This window comes from Sinohyriopsis cumingii, chromosome 3, assembly GCF_028554795.1.
Source record: "Sinohyriopsis cumingii isolate HCF-2022 chromosome 3, ASM2855479v2, whole genome shotgun sequence".
Lineage (NCBI taxonomy): Eukaryota > Metazoa > Mollusca > Bivalvia > Unionida > Unionidae > Sinohyriopsis > Sinohyriopsis cumingii.
Window position 1 is genome coordinate 12,961,012 of NC_142963.1, and position 20,371 is coordinate 12,981,382.

Genomic DNA, 20,371 nt, shown 5'->3' on the forward strand with positions numbered 1-20,371 from the left:
TATTTTCAATCCTGCTAAAGTGCTTCTACAATGACAGACACATGAATAAATTGACAGGGCCAAATCAAGATTGGACTAATGGTGGTGGTGGGGTGCATAAACAATTATAATTGAAGAAGTTGACTTTTGACAATATACTATAAAGTTACCAGTACTTCATCACATCTTACAATTCACCATGAAGGTCCCAGTAACTCATTTTAGCTTACAAGTCACAATAAGGTCCTAGTACCTCACTGTAGCTTACAAGTCACAATAAGGTCCTAGTACCTCACTGTAGCTTACAAGTCACAATAAGGTCCTAGTACCTCACTGTAGCTTACAAGTCACAATAAGGTCCTAGTACCTCACTGTAGCTTACAAGTCACAATAAGGTCCTAATACCTCACTGTAACTTACAATTCACTATAATGGCCCAGTACCTCATTGCAGCTTACAACTCACTAAAATGTCCTAGTACCTCATTGTAGCTTACAACTCACTAAAAGGTCCTAGTACCTCATTGTAGCTTACAACTCACTAAAAGGTCCTAGTACCTCATTGTAGATTGCAATTCAATACAAGGTCCCAGTATCTCACTGTAGCATACAATTCACTACAAGGTCCTAGTACCTCATTGTAGATTGCAATTCAATACAAGGTCCCAGTACCTCACTGTAGCTTACAATTCACTATAATGGCCCAGTACCTCATTGCAGTTTCGCTATTAATAGTAAGACATACACACATACTTACTGAGTAGGAAGCCAGTGGGGCTCTGGTTAGTGGCTGACGCAGATAGATGCTGCCAGTATCTGCGTTGATGTAGAAATAGTCTGCAGACTGTTCATTATTTACATCCCCAGTAATGTAATATTTTACCTACAGAAAGGAATGAAACAAACCTAATGTTAATGATACAATCACATTTCAAGTTTGTCACAAACATATCATATATTTCAAAAGACATTTATTTATGAATACAGAAATCGATTCATTACACTGTGATGGAGTGATAGAAATTGCCTCCATCAATGACAGGTAACTTTACCTTTTAAATAAGGACATGTCTTAGCAAATGGAAGGAAGACACACACACACACACACACACACACACACGCACACACACACAACAAGTACCAGCATAACACTATAATTACTGAATGGCTAGACAGAACAAGTACCAGTATAACACTATAATTACTGAATGGCTAGAGAGAGCAAGTACCAGCTTAACACTATATTTACTGAATGGCTAGACTGAACAAGTACCAGCTTAACACTATACTTACTGAATGGCTGGACAGAACAAGTACCAGTATAACACTATAATTACTGAATGGCTAGACAGAACAAGTACCAGCATTATGCTATAATTACTGAATGGCTAGACAGAACAAGTACCAGCATGCATACTATAATTATTGAATGACTATACTCTAGCATTACATTATCTTGCAAGACAATAATGTCTTGTGCAGCAATGAATTAACACCCTCAAAACATTAAGTAATAAATAACTATAACCATGCAATAATGTGCCTGTATCATGTCAATCAGCAAGGTCATGTGACATTTAAACCTGGAAAAGCCCAGTCTTCCAAAACAACATCAGCACTAGTCAGGGTCACATTTGTTAGCAAGCAGTGAGTAAGTAAACATGATGTGGAAGTTTTGACTATTTGGGATAAAGGATATTTCAATGATTAAGGTGAGGTATTGTTACAGTGCCATTTTATTTAATGAGTGTAATTTGATTGAAGTGATAATGAAAATCACAGGCTATAGTGTGAACAATTTCGTGTTGGCCTTAATCAGCACAGAAATTATGTGGAATTCAACAGGATGGCAAGAGAAACCTATAAAAGGTGGTCCAAAAGAAAACTGCATCCAAAAGTATTCAAAACTATTGGCATGAATTTGTCCTATTCATATCATTATCATTATGTGTTGAAGTCTTATCTCTTATAACTTTTCCCAACAGTACTGGCAAGGTTTCCCACCCCAACAGTACTGGCAAGGTTTCCCACCCCAACAGTATTGTCAAGGTTTCCCACACCTGGCAAGGTTTCTCACACCAACAATACCGGCATGGTTTCTCACCCTGACTGTACTGGCTTGGTTTCCCACCCATACAGTACTGGCAAGGTCTCCAAACCAACAATACTGGCAAGGTTACCAACACTGACTGTACTGGCAAGGTTTCCCACACCAACAATACTGGCATGGTTTCCTGCCCAAACAGTACTGGCAAGGTTCACTCCCCAACAGTACTGGTATGATTTCCTGCCCAAACAGTACTGGCAAGGTTCACTCCCCAACAGTACTGGTATGATTTCCTGCCCAAACAGTACTGGCAAGGTTCACTCCCCAACAGTACTGGTATGATTTCCCTTCATATTTGATGATCTTTACATAATATTATGCAATACCTCCCAGTTACTTGCTGTGCTGAAATCTCTCTCTCTCTCTCTCTCTCTCTCTCTCTCTCTCTCTCTCTCACACACACACACACACACACACATTGTTTTTGTCCATAACATCACATGATGCTGTTGCTAGCTGGGATTGTTTGACAAAGTTAAATTATACATAAAGAATTGATTTGCATTACCCTTCCCGTCTCAAGATTTTGTATTCTAGAAATCTTGTAGTATCAGGGACCTTAATGAAAAATAGTAATTACTGGGTTACACTCTAAAAATAAATGATTTATTATCATTATTATTATTATTATTATTATTATTATTAAATGTAATGTAATGATATAATATTTCCAATCATTAGATGAAGGTAGTTTCTAAACAGAACAAAACTTACCCCATCAGAGTCAGAAGCACTGACTCTAAGGACTGCTGTTCCCATAGCATATAGCTCAGACACAGATAGACGGTATGCTCCTTGGCTGAAAACTGGTCGAAGTGGATTCCTATCGACAGTGATCAGCAAGTCCTCAGTGTCAAAGTCGGCCTGATAGGCTGAGTCATAGGCAATTATTCTTAATGTGTACTGCCCTCTTGCTAATTCATCCTCACGCAAATCTCTGTCAACAAAGATTCTTCCATCAGAACCAACATGGAAGAAGGTCTCAGCTGGGTACAGACCAACCACTTCATATATAATTGTACCCTAAAAGATAATACCAAAAAAGAGGATGATCCCAAAAGTAATGTTGTGAAGTATTGTCAAAAGGTTCTTCCTAGTATAGTCAAAAGGGTCTTCCCTCCTTAATTAATGTTGTAAAGTATAGCCTAAAGGGTCTTCCCTCCTTAATTAATGTTGTAAATCCTTAATTAATGTTGTAAAGTATAGCCTAAAGGGTCTTACCTCCTTAATTAATGTTGTAAAGTATAGCCAAAAGGGTCTTCCCTCCTTAATTAATGTTGTAAAGTATAGCCTAAAGGGTCTTCCCTCCTTAATTAATGTTGTAAAGTATAGCCAAAAGGGTCTTCCCTCCTTAATTAATGTTGTAAAGTATAGCCTAAAGGGTCTTCCCTCCTTAATTAATATTGTAAAGTATAGCCAAAAGGGTCTTACCTCCTTAATTAATGTTGTAAAGTATAGCCAAACGGGTCTTCCCTCCTTAATTAATGTTGTAAAGTATAGTCAAAAAGTTCTTTCCTCCTTAATTAATGTTGTGAAGTATAACCAAAAGGTTCTTCCCTTCTTAATTAAATGTTTTCATGTAAAGTCAAAATATTCTTTCCTCATTCATTTTTAACAAAACTTAAAGAAGTATATCCCATCCAAACGTTTTGGTCACACAACCAAGATTCAGTCCTGCAACTGGTTTCTGGAAAATTTAACTGACATTACTTATCTAAAGCTGATGACTTTTTGAATGCATCTGCAGATGAAAGGTTATCATTCATTTTGCACACAAAATTTTAACATTTTAACTTCATTAGTTACACTATGTAATCTATTTATTCTGGACTCTTTCTGGAATGATCAGTCTAATAGAAGGAAGAAGACACTGTATTCAGCAAATAACAACAAAGCATAAATAACAATGGTAACATCTGGATTTTCTTCCAACGAATTACGACATCCTCATGCCCCACTCACCACTAGGTCCTGATCTGTGGCCCTGACGGTAAAGATAGATGAATTAACAGCCTGAGAATCAGTGATTCGTACAGAATATGGAGTCTGTTGGAACACAGGTGGGAACTGATCTCTGATAATTGTTACTACAATAGTGGCATCTGCTGTCCTTTCATTTATCACTCTCTGATCTGTTGCTCGTACTTGTATCTGAAGAATTACAAGGTATAATTTATCACACTAAAGTATATGTATAATTTATAACACTAAAGTATATGTATAATTTATCACACTAAAGTACATGTATAATATATAACACTAAAGTACATGTATAATATATAACACTAAAGTATATGTATAATTTATCACACTAAAGTACATGTATAATATATAACACTAAAGTACATGTATAATATATCACACTAAAGTATATGTATAATTTATCACACTAAAGTACATGTATAATATATAACACTAAAGTACATGTATAATATATAACACTAAAGTATACATATAATTTATCACACTAAAGTACATGTATAAAATATAACACTAAAGTAGATGTATAATATATAACACTAAAGTATATGTAAAATTTATAACACTAAAGTACATGTATAATTTATGTTACTAAAGTACAAATATACTTTATCACCATTTATCATATTAAAGTACAAGGTGTAATTTATCACACTGAAGTACAAGTATACTTTATCACACTAAAGTACAAGCAAGCGTTGTTCTGTTAAATGGACCACATTTTTCTAACTCTCCAATGCATCAGTATTCTTAAGACTCTGAATGATATCTGAGTGCATTAAACACACAATGGGGCATGCGAAAACATAATATGTATCATGTGAAAACATAATATGTATCATGTGAAAACATAATATGTATCATGTGAAAACATAATATGTACCATGTGAAAATCATAAAATTTTCAAAAGTAATCATCACAATTTTTAAGAAATGTAAGAACAATATACAAACTATGTCACAAAAACAAAAATTTGAAAACACAGGAAAATATGTGGTAATATGACATATTTTTGATACAAGAAAATTAAATTTAAACCAAATGATATATGCAATTGCCAAAAGATTAAATTTATATGATCTACAACAGCACAGTGCACGTATGGAAAACTAATGGTACATCCTACATATATAGAATGCTTCTGGTCTACACATTAACACATGTATCAAATGATGATGGTCCTTACATTAACACATGTATCAAATGATGATGGTCCTTACATTAACACACGCATCAAATACTTATGGTCCACACACAGATATAAATTATTACATGCATCAAAGGCTTTTGGTCCAAACACAGCATAAATAAACATGAAACAACAATTTAGTGGCACCTTCATATAACGGACACTTTCCTCATTTCACTTGTTCATTTAACCTCTACAGAAATGACATTTGTCTGAGAGGACACTATTCTGTGGTCTCTTGTTCATTTAACCTCTACAGAAATGACATTTGTCTGAGAGGACAATATTCTGTGGTCCCTTGTTTATTTAACCTCTACAGAAATGACATTTGTCTGACAGGACACTATTCTGTGGTCCCTTGTTTATTTAACCTCTACAGAAATGACATTTGTCTGACAGGACACTATTCTGTGGTCCCTTGTTTATTTAACCTCTACAGAAATGACATTTGTCTGACAGGACACTATTCTGTGGTCCCTTGTTTATTTAACCTCTACAGAAATGACATTTGTCTGACAGGACACTATTCTGCGGTCCCTTGTTTATTTAACTTCTACAGAAATGACATTTGTCTGAGAGGACAATATTCTGTGGTCCCTTGGTTGCAGTGGTCAAAATTAGTACCTCCCTGCCAGTATGATGCTACTAATTTTCTGGACAAGTTGGTAAAAATTTGATATAACTGGTCTTCATGGCCAGCTTGAAATGTTCAAAGTTTATAAAGAGCAAGTCTGGAGGACCATGTACTGTTGCTGGTCTTTCAGTTGGAGAAGAACACAGCTTGAGAATCCTTTTTAGACAGTCTTTTCATCAGGCAGGTATTTTCTATGATGATTTGGTTGCAATTTTAACAGTCCGAGTTTGTATTTAAACTGGAAACTTTATCTAAGTTGGAATTAATTGTATCCTTACCATCTAAACTCACTTATAAGTCAAATCCATCTGCAAACAGTACTAACCCAGATCTGCTATTGCTTAACACACCAACAGATGTGGGTCTATGCAGTTGATAAGCTGTAATCAGTACAGCAAACCGCATAGACCCTGATTTGTCAGAGCATTATGTAGAGTCTGTGTTGTCTGTGGTTGGGCTTGACTTGTAACTAGGTACATTCAGTAGTACCGGTATTTGAACATTTATAAAAACAAGAACTTGAATTAATAGTGACAATTCTTTCAATCCAGCCTGTGCTAAGGATCATTCTCTCTCTCTCTCTCTCTCTCTCTCTCTCTCTCTCTCTCTCTCTCTCTCTCTCTCTCTCTCTCTCTCTCTCACACACATACAGCCTCTACTGCTGGAGTTCAGATTAAAATAAAATTTCAAATCAACAAAAAAATATTCAACTCCATATCACTACAAGAGTGAGGGGTGGGGAAATTCATATATACAAGAGTGAGGGGTGGGGAAATTCATATATACAACAGTGAGGGGTGGGGAAATTCATATATACAAGAGTGAGGGGTGGGGAAATTCATATATACAAGAGTGAGGGGTGGGGAAATTCATATATACAAGAGTGAGGGATGGGGAAATTCATATATACAAGAGTGAGGGTGGGGAAATTCATATATACAAGAGTGAGGGGTGGGGAAATTCATATATACAAGAGTGAGGGGTGGGGAAATTCATATTTACAATAGTGAGGGGTGGGGAAATTCATATATACAAGAGTGAGGGGTGGGGAAATTCATATATACAAGAGTGAGGGTGGGGAAATTCATATATACAAGAGTGAGGGGTGGGGAAATTCATATAGAATCATGAACCTGTTTCAGCTACTTATCCTCATGAAACAATGTAAGAAATATTATAAATCTCCCTCATTAGGTGCAGACAAGGTTCTGGCTAGAATCATTAGGTGCAGACAAGGTTCTGGGTAGAAAACCTATCACAGTATATTGTCAAAGATGTGGATATAAAACTCCATTGCTAATTGCAGACAATATTGTTGAGTGGTCCATGCATTACCTTGACATATATATGAAATGATAGATGATAATTACTGTTTGGAGACAGTTTAATAACTGATAAATACTGTTTGGAGACAGCCTCAATGATAATTACTGTTTGGAGACAGCTTCAGTGATAATTACTGTTTGGAGACCATTTCAGTGATAATTACTGTTTGGAAACAGCTTCAACTGAATTGTTAACCTGAATGCTGTTACATCCACTGAAACAGACATGCATTTATTATCAATGTACACATATGGAATGAATAATACTTGATATGATCATTTTATTTATGGACTAAACAAATAATGTTTACATTATTTGATAATCTATACAAGTGGAGTGTCCCCATTTCCACTAGGGGTATTTTTCTTTCTGTTATTTATATCCATTATCCAGTACTAAATTCATTCTATAAAAAAATGACATAAAATGCCAAAATTAACACAGCTGGTCAATACAGTGACCAACTTTTATATTATGGTGTAGTGCTTCTCTGGATGGATTCTGAGTCCAACATACTGTCTGTACAGGCAACAGTTTGTGTCCCCTCCACCACCAAAATCCCCAGAAAAGTTTTGATGTAGTCACTCAGTGTCATCCAGTGACAGTGGCTGGTGAATAGTACTGGTAAGTCATAGTAAATTACACATGCTCAAACAATGTTGGCCACAACAAAAAGAAGTGACACCAATCTGTCACACTCAGCCGATGTCAAAGTCACATTCAAATGGATCAAGATGGCCGCCATTACTTAACAGGCTTGAGGCAGCTGCTCTGGATTTTTGTCCTGTTCTCATGTCATATGTATTTGTTGATTGTGTTCATTGGTGGTTTTGTCATGCTGGCTATTCTTTTGTAGTATATTTCTTCATTTGCTTGTTTTAGGGGTGAGAGAATTGTTCAGCTTTTTCTCAGTCTTTCTGCCCAACCTGTATTACATTTGTCTTTTATTCTGAAACCATGATGTTACAGTCAACCTGTTTATGCTAAAATGGATCCTCATTAATTACATTAAATAACTTCTCCTTGGCACTTGATTTTACGCTGTGCACTAGATTTAACAACCTGGGACTACATTCATCTTTACTTAAATGTAAACAACAGTGAAAAAAAGAAATGTTGTCAGGCAAAATGAGTGGATCTAACACCCTCCAGTTACTCTATCAAGTTATTCCCATGCCTGTGGAGGCAAGATTGCTGTCATAACAAAGAACTTCATAATTCACTATCTTAACTACACTATAACTTTCAATTTCAAACCAACATCATTTGAACTGGTCCAAAACAAACTCACAATGCAACAAAAGTCAGTCCATTTTTGCTATTCTTACAGCCCTCCTCCATGATGAAGAAACAAGGTGAATGAATTTCTCTTTTTTTTGGACAGTTTTCTAACCTTCTGGAGTCTGGAAATTTGACAAGCAGCTACCTAATTATTCTTCTAATTCTTCAAAATTCAAGTTTTACTTTTCCTGGAAATCCATACACATCAAAACTCCTGGATACTCTTCATCTTTTCAACCTCAGTCAGCCAAACCACCCATAAACATGCTCACATTTTAGACTGGATTCTTCATAGATCTGATGTTAATATTCTGCAGTCTTCATTAATGTCCAATGAACCATCAGATCACCTCAGTATATTATTCCCTAACCCTCCATCTCTATTTGCTACTAAGAAAAACCTCCATACAATAAACAGAACACAACTAATGCATGACATTCTAAGCAAACCTAACATCTTCATTTTGTTTAGTAATTTCAAGGTGTTTGCTTTTGTAATCTTGTCATTGTTTAAGTGTTATCTAATATTCTAAAGTGCTTAGGGTTTGTAATCTTATCACTGTTTATGTTTTTATGCTATCTAATATTCTAAAGTGCTTTGGGTTTCTAAAGATTAGGTGCTGTACTAAGTCCACAATATTATTATAATTATGTAGGCCATCAAAAAATGAAGTGATGCAGTCACACTCAAATAATGAAAGCCATAAAAGAATGAAGTGACATGGTCACACTCAAAAGATGTAGGCCATAAAAGAATAAAGTGACACAGTCCCACTCTATATATCAGAGATGCAGCTTAAATAAATAAATTCCTTTGTATGAGGGCCTCAAGGTAGATTAGTTTTTAACTAATTGTGTTACCCTCTTTAAATAAGGTCATTATTATTATTATTATTATATGTAGGCCATAAAAAGATGAAGAGACACACACTTTCAAAATATGTAGGCCATAAAAGATGAAGAGACACACACTCAAAAGATGTAGGCCATAAACAACTGAAGTGACACAGTCACGCTCAAAATATGTAGGCCATAATCAAATGAAGTGATACACTTTTCAAAATATGTAAGCCATAAACAAATGAAATGACACACACTCAAAATATGTAGGCCATAAACAAATGAAGTGACATAGTCACACTCACAATGGCACAGTGCATATACTTGCTTATAAGTCTAGTCTAAATTCAAACTGCACGGACCCAGATATACCATTGCATAATGTGTTACCAGATCTGGGTCTATGCAGTTTGTAAGGAGTAATCAGTAAAACATACAATATATATAGCCTGACCTGCCAGTACATTATGTGATAGCCTGACCTGCCAGTACATTATGTGATAGCCTGACCTGCCAGTACATTATGTGATAGCCTGACCTGCCAGTACATCATGTGATAGCCTGACCTGCCAGTATATTATGTGCTAGCCTGACCTGCCAGTACTTTATGTGATAGCCTGACCTGCCAGTACATTATGTGATAGCAATCAGGGTCAATGCAGTTTGTAAGGAGTAATCAGTAAAACATAGAACATATAGCCTGACCTGCCAGCACATTGTGTGATAGCAATTAGGGTCTATGTTGTTTACTGTTGGACTTGACTTCAGTTATTAAATGTAGATATATTGATCAAAATGATGGACAGTACACAGATAATGGACCTATATATACAAATTACGGGCCTTAAGGTTAGTTAGATATACAAATTATAGGCCTTAAGTCCAGTGAGCTATACAAAATACAGGCCTTAATGTCAGTGAGCTTTACAATTTACAGGTCTTAAGGTCAGTGAACTATACAGATTACAGACTTTAAGGCCAATGAGCTATACAAATTACAGGTTTTGAGGCCAATGAGCTATACAGATTACAGGCCTTACAGTCAGTGAGGGGGCCCCGAGTGGCCGAGTGGTCTAAAGCGCTCTTCGTTACGGATCACTGCCATCTCACCTCTGTCTGCGGTGGTTTGAGTCTAAGATTCAGCCAATGTGGGCATGTGAGAAAGCTTGCCAGTAGCTTCTCGTGGGTCGGTGGTTCTTTCCGGGGTTTTCCGGGTTCTTCCTCCACCATTAATACTGGCCGCCATGTATAGCCTATCATGCTGAAAAATGGCGTTAAACCCCACAACAACAACAACAACAACAGTCAGTGAGCTTTACAGATTATAGGCCTTAAGGTCAGTGAGCTATACAAATTATAGGCCTTAAGGTCAGAGAGCTATACAAATTATAGGCCTTAAGGTCAGAGTGCTATACAAATTACAGACTTTAAGGCCAGTGAGCTATACAAAATACAGGCCTTAAGGTCAGTGAGCTTTCCAATTTACAGGCCTTAAGGTCAGTGAGCTATACAGATTACAGGCCTTAAGGTCAGTGAGCTCTACAAATTACAGACCTTAAGGTCAGTGAGCTCTACAAATTACAGGAACCACCCCCATTAATTTCAAATAAAAATAAAGAATGTATTTACTTACTAAAACCTGTGAGATAGAAATGCCTGTAAGGGATTTAATAAGCCATAGATAGCCTGTGTCAGGGGCCAGATAGAAATAGTCCCTGGCTATGGAGTTCTGAGGAACATTCAGAATGCTGTATCTTACAATGTCCTGAAGAAAAAGAAAACATTTAGATACAGTGGAAAAATACTGAACAAGTGATATATAACAATTTTCAATTAAGATAATATTTTGTTTGCTTTTGTATATTTTAAAGACATTATTACTTATACCATGCCAAGGAAATGGAAGCTAAATTCCTTTCCCAAGTACATATTGATGCTAGCAGGTATTGAACCCAAGACCTAGATTCCAAGTCCATTACACTACTATGCTACTGCAGTTGCCCAATTAAGGGAAAATTCATTACAGTGACTAAATTTAAGTAGTTCTAAGGTATCTAATCTGACTTTATGCCAATTTCTTAGTCAACAGTAACCAAGATGCAGGCATGTACTATTAAAATGTCAGCCATACTCTTACACAGAAATTGCACTTGTACTGGCTTCTTGTCATCAAAAACTCCAATTTATCTTCCAAATAATTGATCATGCAAGAATAGCAATCAAACATGGTCTGCTGTTACAAGTATTTGGTCGAGCACCCAGGAAAGACTTGAACCCAAGACACTCTGGTCTTTAAGAAATTATACAGCCATGGCATAACAGTCTACCTTTTTTAATTATAGTACTTCTGGCACACATCAGGCATCATCAAAGGGTCCATTATGATGATTTGAAAGATGACTTATTCTTAATTTAAACATTACTAAGTTAATTTTCACAAACTTGAATTCTCTAGACAACTTGCTTTTATTGAACTGGTGCAAACAATTCCATAAAGGTGTCACAAATGGTTTTGATATGCTTCTATTCTGCTAGCGTACTTTAGCGTGTGCCTGAGTTCTCTATGATTTCTAGACAGTTCCCTCTTTCAATGCTGTATCACTACATGGAAATATTTTTAGATGAAATTCTATACAAATCCAGGATTGTAATTCTGTACAAATCCAAAAATGGAATAATGTACAAATCCACGAATGGAATTATGTACAAATCCAAGAATGGAAATATGTACAAATCCAAGAATGGAAATATGTGCTAATCCAAGAAGTATTTTGATTGTTTTAACCCCTCGGCCTATACACTTAGGTTCAAAAATTCTCCATGCACTCCAGCATACTGTGGTGTACAATCCATGTGATAGAAGATTCATCATCTTGAATATTAAAGATCTTAGGGAGTATTTACTGAATAACAGCTTCTGGAAAGGAGTACCTACTGAATAACAGCTTCTGGAAAGGAGTACCTACTGAATAACAGCTTCTGGAAGGGAGTGCCTACTGAATAACAACTTCTGGAAGGGAGTGCCTACTGAATAACAGCTTCTGGAAGGGAGTACCTACTGAATAACAGCTTCTGGAAGGGAGTGCCTACTGAATAACAGCTTCTGGAAGGGAGTGCCTACTGAATAACAGCTTCTGGAAGGGAGTACCTACTGAATAACAACTTCTGGAAGGGAGTGCCTACTGAATAACAGCTTCTGGAAGGGAATACCTACTGAATAACAGCTTCTGGAAGGGAGTACCTACTGAATAACAGCTTCTGGAAGGGAGTGCCTACTGAATGACAGTTTCTGGAAGGGAGTACCAAATGAATAACAACTTCTGGAAGGGAGTGCCAACTGAATGACAGCTTCTGGAAGGGAATGCCTACTGAATAACAGCTTCTGGAAGGGAGTGCCTACTGAATGACAGCTTCTGGAAGGAAGTGCCTATTAAACAACAGCTTCTGAATCAAGAGTGCCTACTCAATAACAACTATTGAACAAGTTTCCAGATTAAAGGAGTGTCTCTTGAATAACAGATTCTGGATCAAAGGAGTACCCATAGAAAATCAGCTTCTGCATCAGTGGAATGCCTTTTGAATAACAATTTTTGGATCAAAGAAGTGCCTTTTAAATAGTAGCTTTTGGATCAAGGAAGCACCTTTTGAAAAACAGCATGTGGATTAAGAGAGTGACTAATGTCTTTTAGATCAAGGGAGTGCCTATTGAATAACAGCTTATGGATCAAGGGAGTACCTACTGAATAACAGCTTCTCCCTAATACACCACTCCCTCGATAACTCGCGCCCTGATAACTTGTGAACCCGCTTATAATGCAGGGTCAGGCATGGATCCCATTTTTTTAAAACCAGAAAATACCCCCAAAAATTGATCCCTTTTCATTGAACTTGAGGAAAATTGCTATCAAAATTGGTAAATGAAATGTTGATATATCGCTTGTTTTATGGTCAAAAGTGGTAGAACGGACCTAGAAATTTTAATCAACATTTTGAAATTATCAGCTTTTAATAAGAAGTCATATAATTGGTTACATTTTTTTTCCAAACAACATTCTTAGTACATCGTAATAAGATATTCAAGGAAATTTCGATCAATGAAAATACCTAGTGTAAGCAGTACATTAATATTTAAATGCCATAATTTTTATTAAGTGAAATTTGTGTTTTAATTCTATCTTTTAGTTCCTCTTAAGTGTAATCATCATATATGCAATGTGTATTTAAACATAAAATGAGTCACTCTACCATAACAGCTATGTCTGCAAGCATTTCTCTGAGAACCTATTTAAGTGCCAATCGTGTTTTGATAACTGACTTGTGGAAGTATTTGTTGTATTGTTGCACTGAATTAAAGGCTGGCCTCATTTGTATTATCACATTAATTATGTCTTTTGAATCAAATAAAGGAGGTGAAATAAAAGAAAAGTTAAAAGGCATGCAAATCCATCCTTCTTAAAATATATCGGCCCTGGTCACATGTTGGGTGAACTCACTTCAGTTGATCAATCTAACAATCTAAATGTTATTGTGTATGTAACATAAACTACCTTAAATTAACTGACTCATTCATACATTTTATCAAAGATAGCAAGGCAACCAAGCAAAACAAATACTTTGCAAAATAAAGAGCCTGGTTTCACAGATATGGACTAATGCAGGCAAGCAAGTTTCTGAGAATTCCTGAACTGGCACTTAGAGCTTGGTTTCAGACATGGACCATTGTGGGCAAGAAGTTTCACTATTACTTCCAATGAAACACGACATCAATATTGTACTAACTGAACAATACAAAAATTGAGTTTTGACATAGATGAGTGACTCACAAAATAAATGCCACTAGTTTTTGATAAAAAGGTATCTTGTTTGGTGGTGTATCAACAGTTAGTTTAGTTCCCTGCTACTTTGACTCCTAACTTGGCATTATACTGTTAAATGCTCTGGGAACCAGACTAATCAACAAAACAAAATGCAGTGACTACTACACAGATGTTTTTTTGCATACACGTGATGGTAGTTGAAACTAGTTGGAACGATCTTTCACATGTTGGATATTTTGAAAATAAATCCTATTTATACAGAATAAGGAACAACTTCATTAGAAAAAGTATGTTATTAACAACTATTATCAACATGATTGCAAAACAAGGATTCAGCCATTACACAGCCCAGTTCCCTAGCCCCCAACCCCTGCAGTTTCTGGAAGTCCCTCAGTAATTCATGCCCTCACTTATAGTGCAGTCTATGTTTGTGGACACCGTTGTGCATGAGTTATCGTGGGAGATGTGTATATGTTATTACCAGTCACAGAGATGAAATGTTTTGTTTAAGATCTATTCAAAAGGATTAAAGCCTCTTTATTATAACACAAAGTCAAAACACACACACACACACACACACACACACACACACACACACACACTCCTTCCAGAAATAAAAAGGGGTGATCATGACTATCAGGTACATGACTTAAAATTGTTATGCTATTAAGCCCCATTTTCTTTGAACTCAACAAAGTCAAAAGGCCTAAAAATTCTGACATCATATCATACAAAACCAAGACAAGAATAAAATCATTGAATGTTCAGGATTTCTTAACTTTTGTTTCTATCATTACTAAAACTAAACTTCAATTACATCAACATCTTCCAAGCAAAAATTATTATTATTATTATTATTATTATTATTATTATAACTAACTTTTGGATTTGGGGTCGTCAGTTATGGTTTTTGTCTTAAGTTAGGGTTGTTGTCTTAAGGGTTGTTGACTTAAGTTAGGATTGTTGTCTTAAGTTAGGGTTGTTGTCTTAAGTTAGGGTCATTGTCTTAAGTTAGAGTTATTGTCTTAAAAGATCTGAGAATAGTAGGCTTGTACTACTTACACCATCAGCATCAGTAGCATTAACCCTGAAATTGATTGGCCCCATTACAGCTGTTTGTGCAAGCTGTATATTGTAGGGTAACTGCTGGAAGACTGGTCCGTTTTCATTTCTAATAACTCGGATCAGTACGACTGATACGGCTGTGTCACTCGGGAAGGCAGAGTCATAGGCAGCAATGCGTAACTGGAGCAAAGAAGTTAAAATGTTTTAAGTATTTACAGTTGATATTAAAGTGTAATTATTAACACCTTATCTACTGTTACAATACTATCAACATCTTGTCTACTGTTACAATACTATCAAAACCTTGTCTACTGTTACAATATATCAACATCTTGTCTACTGTTACAATACTATCAACACCTTGTCTACTGTTACAATACTATCAACACCTTGTCTACTGTTACAATATATCAACATCTTGTCTACTGTTACAATACTATCAACACCTTGTCTACTGTTACAATACTATCAACATCTTGTCTACTGTTACAATACTATCAACACCTTGTCTACTGTTACAATATATCAACATCTTGTCTACTGTTACAATATATCAACACCTTGTCTACTGTTACAATACTATCAACACCTTGTCTACTGTTACAATATATCAACATCTTGTCTACTGTTACAATATATCAACATCTTGTCTACTGTTACAATACTATCAACACCTTGTCTACTGTTACAATATATCAACATCTTGTCTACTGTTACAATATATCAACATCTTGTCTACTGTTACAATATATCAACATCTTGTCTACAGTTACAATACTATCAACATCTTGTCTACTGTTACAATATATCAACACCTTGTCTACTGTTACAATACTATCAACACCTTGTCTACTGTTACAATACTATCAACACCTTGTCTACTGTTACAATACTATCAATATCTTGTCTACTGTTACAATACTATCAACACCTTGTCTACTGTTACAATACTATCAATATCGTGTCTACTGTTACAATACTATCAACACCTTGTCTACTGTTACAATATATCAACATCTTGTCTACTGTTACAATACTATCAATATCATGTCTACTGTTACAATACTATCAACACCTTGTCTACTGTTACAATACTATCAACATCTTGTCTACTGTTACAATACTATCAATATCTTGTCTACTGTTACAATACTATCAACACCTTGTCTACTGTTACAATACTATCAACATCTTGTCTACTGTTACAATACTATCAATATCTTGTCTACTGTTACAATACTATCAACACCTTGTCTACTGTTACAATACTATCAACATCTTGTCTACTGTTACAATACTATCAATATCATGTCTACTGTTACAATGCTATCAACATCTTGTCTACTGTTACAATACTATCAACATCTTGTCTACTGTTACAATATATCAACATCTTGTCTACTGTTACAATACTATCAACATCTTGTCTACTGTTACAATACTATCAACACCTTGTCTACTGTTACAATATATCAACATCTTGTCTACTGTTACAATACTATCAACACCTTGTCTACTGTTACAATATATCAACATCTTGTCTACTGTTACAATACTATCAACACCTTGTCTACTGTTACAATACTATCAACATCTTGTCTACTGTTACAATACTATCAACACCTTGTCTACTGTTACATGTTACAATATATCAACATCTTGTCTACTGTTACAATATATCAACACCTTGTCTACTGTTACAATACTATCAACATCTTGTCTACTGTTACAATATATCAACATCTTGTCTACTGTTACAATACTATCAACATCTTGTCTACTGTTACAATACTATCAATATCATGTCTACTGTTACAATGCTATCAACATCTTGTCTACTGTTACAATACTATCAGGGGCCCCGAGTGGCTGAGTGGTCTAAAGCGCTCTCCGTTACAGATCACTGCCATCTCACCTCTGTCTGCGTAGGTTCGAGTCTCGGATTCGGCCAGTGTGGGTATGTGAGAAAGCTTGCCAGTAGCTTCTCGAGGGTCGGTGGTTCTTTCTGGGGTTTTCCCGGGTTCTTCCTCCACCATTAATGCTGGCCGCCATGTATAGCCTATCGTGTGCTGAAAAATGGCGTTAAACCCTACAACAACAACAACAACAATACTATCAACACCTTGTCTACTGTTACAATATATCAACATCTTGTCTACTGTTACAATACTATCAACATCTTGTCTACTGTTACAATACTATCAACACCTTGTCTACTGTTACAATACTATCAACACCTTGCCTACTGTTACATTACTACCAACATATTGTCTACTGTTACAATACTATCAACACCTTGTCTACTGTTACAATACTATCAACACCTTGTCTACTGTTACAATACTATCAATATCATGTCTACTGTTACAATATATCAACATCTTGTCTACTGTTACAATACTATCAACACCTTGTCTACTGTTACAATACTAGCAACATCTTGTCTACTGTTACAACACTATCAACATCTTGTCTACTGTTACAATACTATCAACACCTTGTCTACTGTTACAATATATCAACATCTTGTCTACTGTTACAATATATCAACATCTTGTCTACTGTTACAATACTATCAACACCTTGTCTACTGTTACAATATATCAACATCTTGTCTACTGTTACAATACTATCAATATCATGTCTACTGTTACAATACTATCAACACCTTGTCTACTGTTACAATACTATCAACACCTTGCCTACTGTTACATTACTACCAACATATTGTCTACTGTTACAATACTATCAACACCTTGTCTACTGTTACAATACTATCAACACCTTGTCTACTGTTACAATACTATCAACACCTTGCCTACTGTTACAATACTATCAATATCATGTCTACTGTTACAATATATCAACATCTCCACTCACTGTTACAATACTATCAACACCTTGTCTACTGTTACAATATATCAACATCTTGTCTACTGTTACAATATATCAACATCTTGTCTACTGTTACAATACTATCAACACCTTGTCTACTGTTACAATATATCAACATCTTGCCTACTGTTACAATACTATCAACAACTTGTCTACTGTTACAATACTATCAACATATTGTCTACTGTTACAATACTATCAACACCTTGTCTACTGTTACAATACTATCAATATCATGTCTACTGTTACAATATATCAACATCTCCACTCACAATACTATCAACACCTTGTCTACTGTTACAATACTATCAACAACTTGTCTACTGTTACAATACTATCAACAACTTGTCTACTGTTACAACACTATCAACACCTTGTCTACTGTTACAATACTATCAACACCTTGCCTACTGTTACAATACTATCAACACCTTGTCTACTGTTACAATACTATCAACACCTTGTCTACTGTTACAATACTATCAACACCTTGTCTACTGTTACAATACTATCAACACCTTGCCTACTGTTACAATACTATCAATATCATGTCTACTGTTACAATATATCAACATCTCCACTCACTGTTACAATACTATCAACACCTTGTCTACTGTTACAATATATCAACATCTTGTCTACTGTTACAATATATCAACATCTTGTCTACTGTTACAATACTATCAACACCTTGTCTACTGTTACAATACTATCAACATATTGTCTACTGTTACAATACTATCAACACCTTGTCTACTGTTACAATACTATCAACATCTTGTCTACTGTTACAATACTATCAACACCTTGTCTACTGTTACATGTTACAATATATCAACATCTTGTCTACTGTTACAATATATCAACACCTTGTCTACTGTTACAATACTATCAACATCTTGTCTACTGTTACAATATATCAACATCTTGTCTACTGTTACAATACTATCAACATCTTGTCTACTGTTACAATACTATCAATATCATGTCTACTGTTACAATGCTATCAACATCTTGTCTACTGTTACAATACTATCAGGGGCCCCGAGTGGCTGAGTGGTCTAAAGCGCTCTCCGTTACAGATCACTGCCATCTCACCTCTGTCTGCGTAGGTTCGAGTCTCGGATTCGGCCAGTGTGGGTATGTGAGAAAGCTTGCCAGTAGCTTCTCGAGGGTCGGTGGTTCTTTCTGGGGTTTTCCCGGGTTCTTCCTCCACCATTAATGCTGGCCGCCATGTATAGCCTATCGTGTGCTGAAAAATGGCGTTAAACCCTACAACAACAACAACAACAATACTATCAACACCTTGTCTACTGTTACAATATATCAACATCTTGTCTACTGTTACAATACTATCAACATCTTGTCTACTGTTACAATACTATCAACACCTTGTCTACTGTTACAATACTATCAACACCTTGCCTACTGTTACATTACTACCAACATATTGTCTACTGTTACAATACTATCAACACCTTGTCTACTGTTACAATACTATCAACACCTTGTCTACTGTTACAATACTATCAATATCATGTCTACTGTTACAATATATCAACATCTTGTCTACTGTTACAATACTATCAACACCTTGTCTACTGTTACAATACTAGCAACATCTTGTCTACTGTTACAACACTATCAACATCTTGTCTACTGTTACAATACTATCAACACCTTGTCTACTGTTACAATATATCAACATCTTGTCTACTGTTACAATATATCAACATCTTGTCTACTGTTACAATACTATCAACACCTTGTCTACTGTTACAATATATCAACATCTTGTCTACTGTTACAATACTATCAATATCATGTCTACTGTTACAATACTATCAACACCTTGTCTACTGTTACAATACTATCAACACCTTGCCTACTGTTACATTACTACCAACATATTGTCTACTGTTACAATACTATCAACACCTTGTCTACTGTTACAATACTATCAACACCTTGTCTACTGTTACAATACTATCAACACCTTGCCTACTGTTACAATACTATCAATATCATGTCTACTGTTACAATATATCAACATCTCCACTCACTGTTACAATACTATCAACACCTTGTCTACTGTTACAATATATCAACATCTTGTCTACTGTTACAATATATCAACATCTTGTCTACTGTTACAATACTATCAACACCTTGTCTACTGTTACAATATATCAACATCTTGCCTACTGTTACAATACTATCAACAACTTGTCTACTGTTACAATACTATCAACATATTG

General features: G+C 35.6%; 1 protein-coding gene across 1 annotated transcript in view; it reads right to left on the minus strand.

The window, feature by feature from the left end:
- The window catches only part of LOC149802467 (uncharacterized), a 512,180-nt gene that overhangs the window by 166,077 nt on the left and 325,732 nt on the right, over positions 1 to 20,371 (minus strand). Inside the window, exons 82-86 of the mRNA XM_089951513.1 lie at positions 15,216 to 15,398; positions 10,970 to 11,101; positions 4,048 to 4,236; positions 2,800 to 3,108; positions 736 to 861 (exon numbers count right to left, since the gene is read on the minus strand). Of these exons, the coding sequence (XP_089807639.1) occupies positions 736 to 861; positions 2,800 to 3,108; positions 4,048 to 4,236; positions 10,970 to 11,101; positions 15,216 to 15,398 (939 nt within the window). The remainder of the gene's footprint in view (positions 1 to 735; positions 862 to 2,799; positions 3,109 to 4,047; positions 4,237 to 10,969; positions 11,102 to 15,215; positions 15,399 to 20,371) is intronic.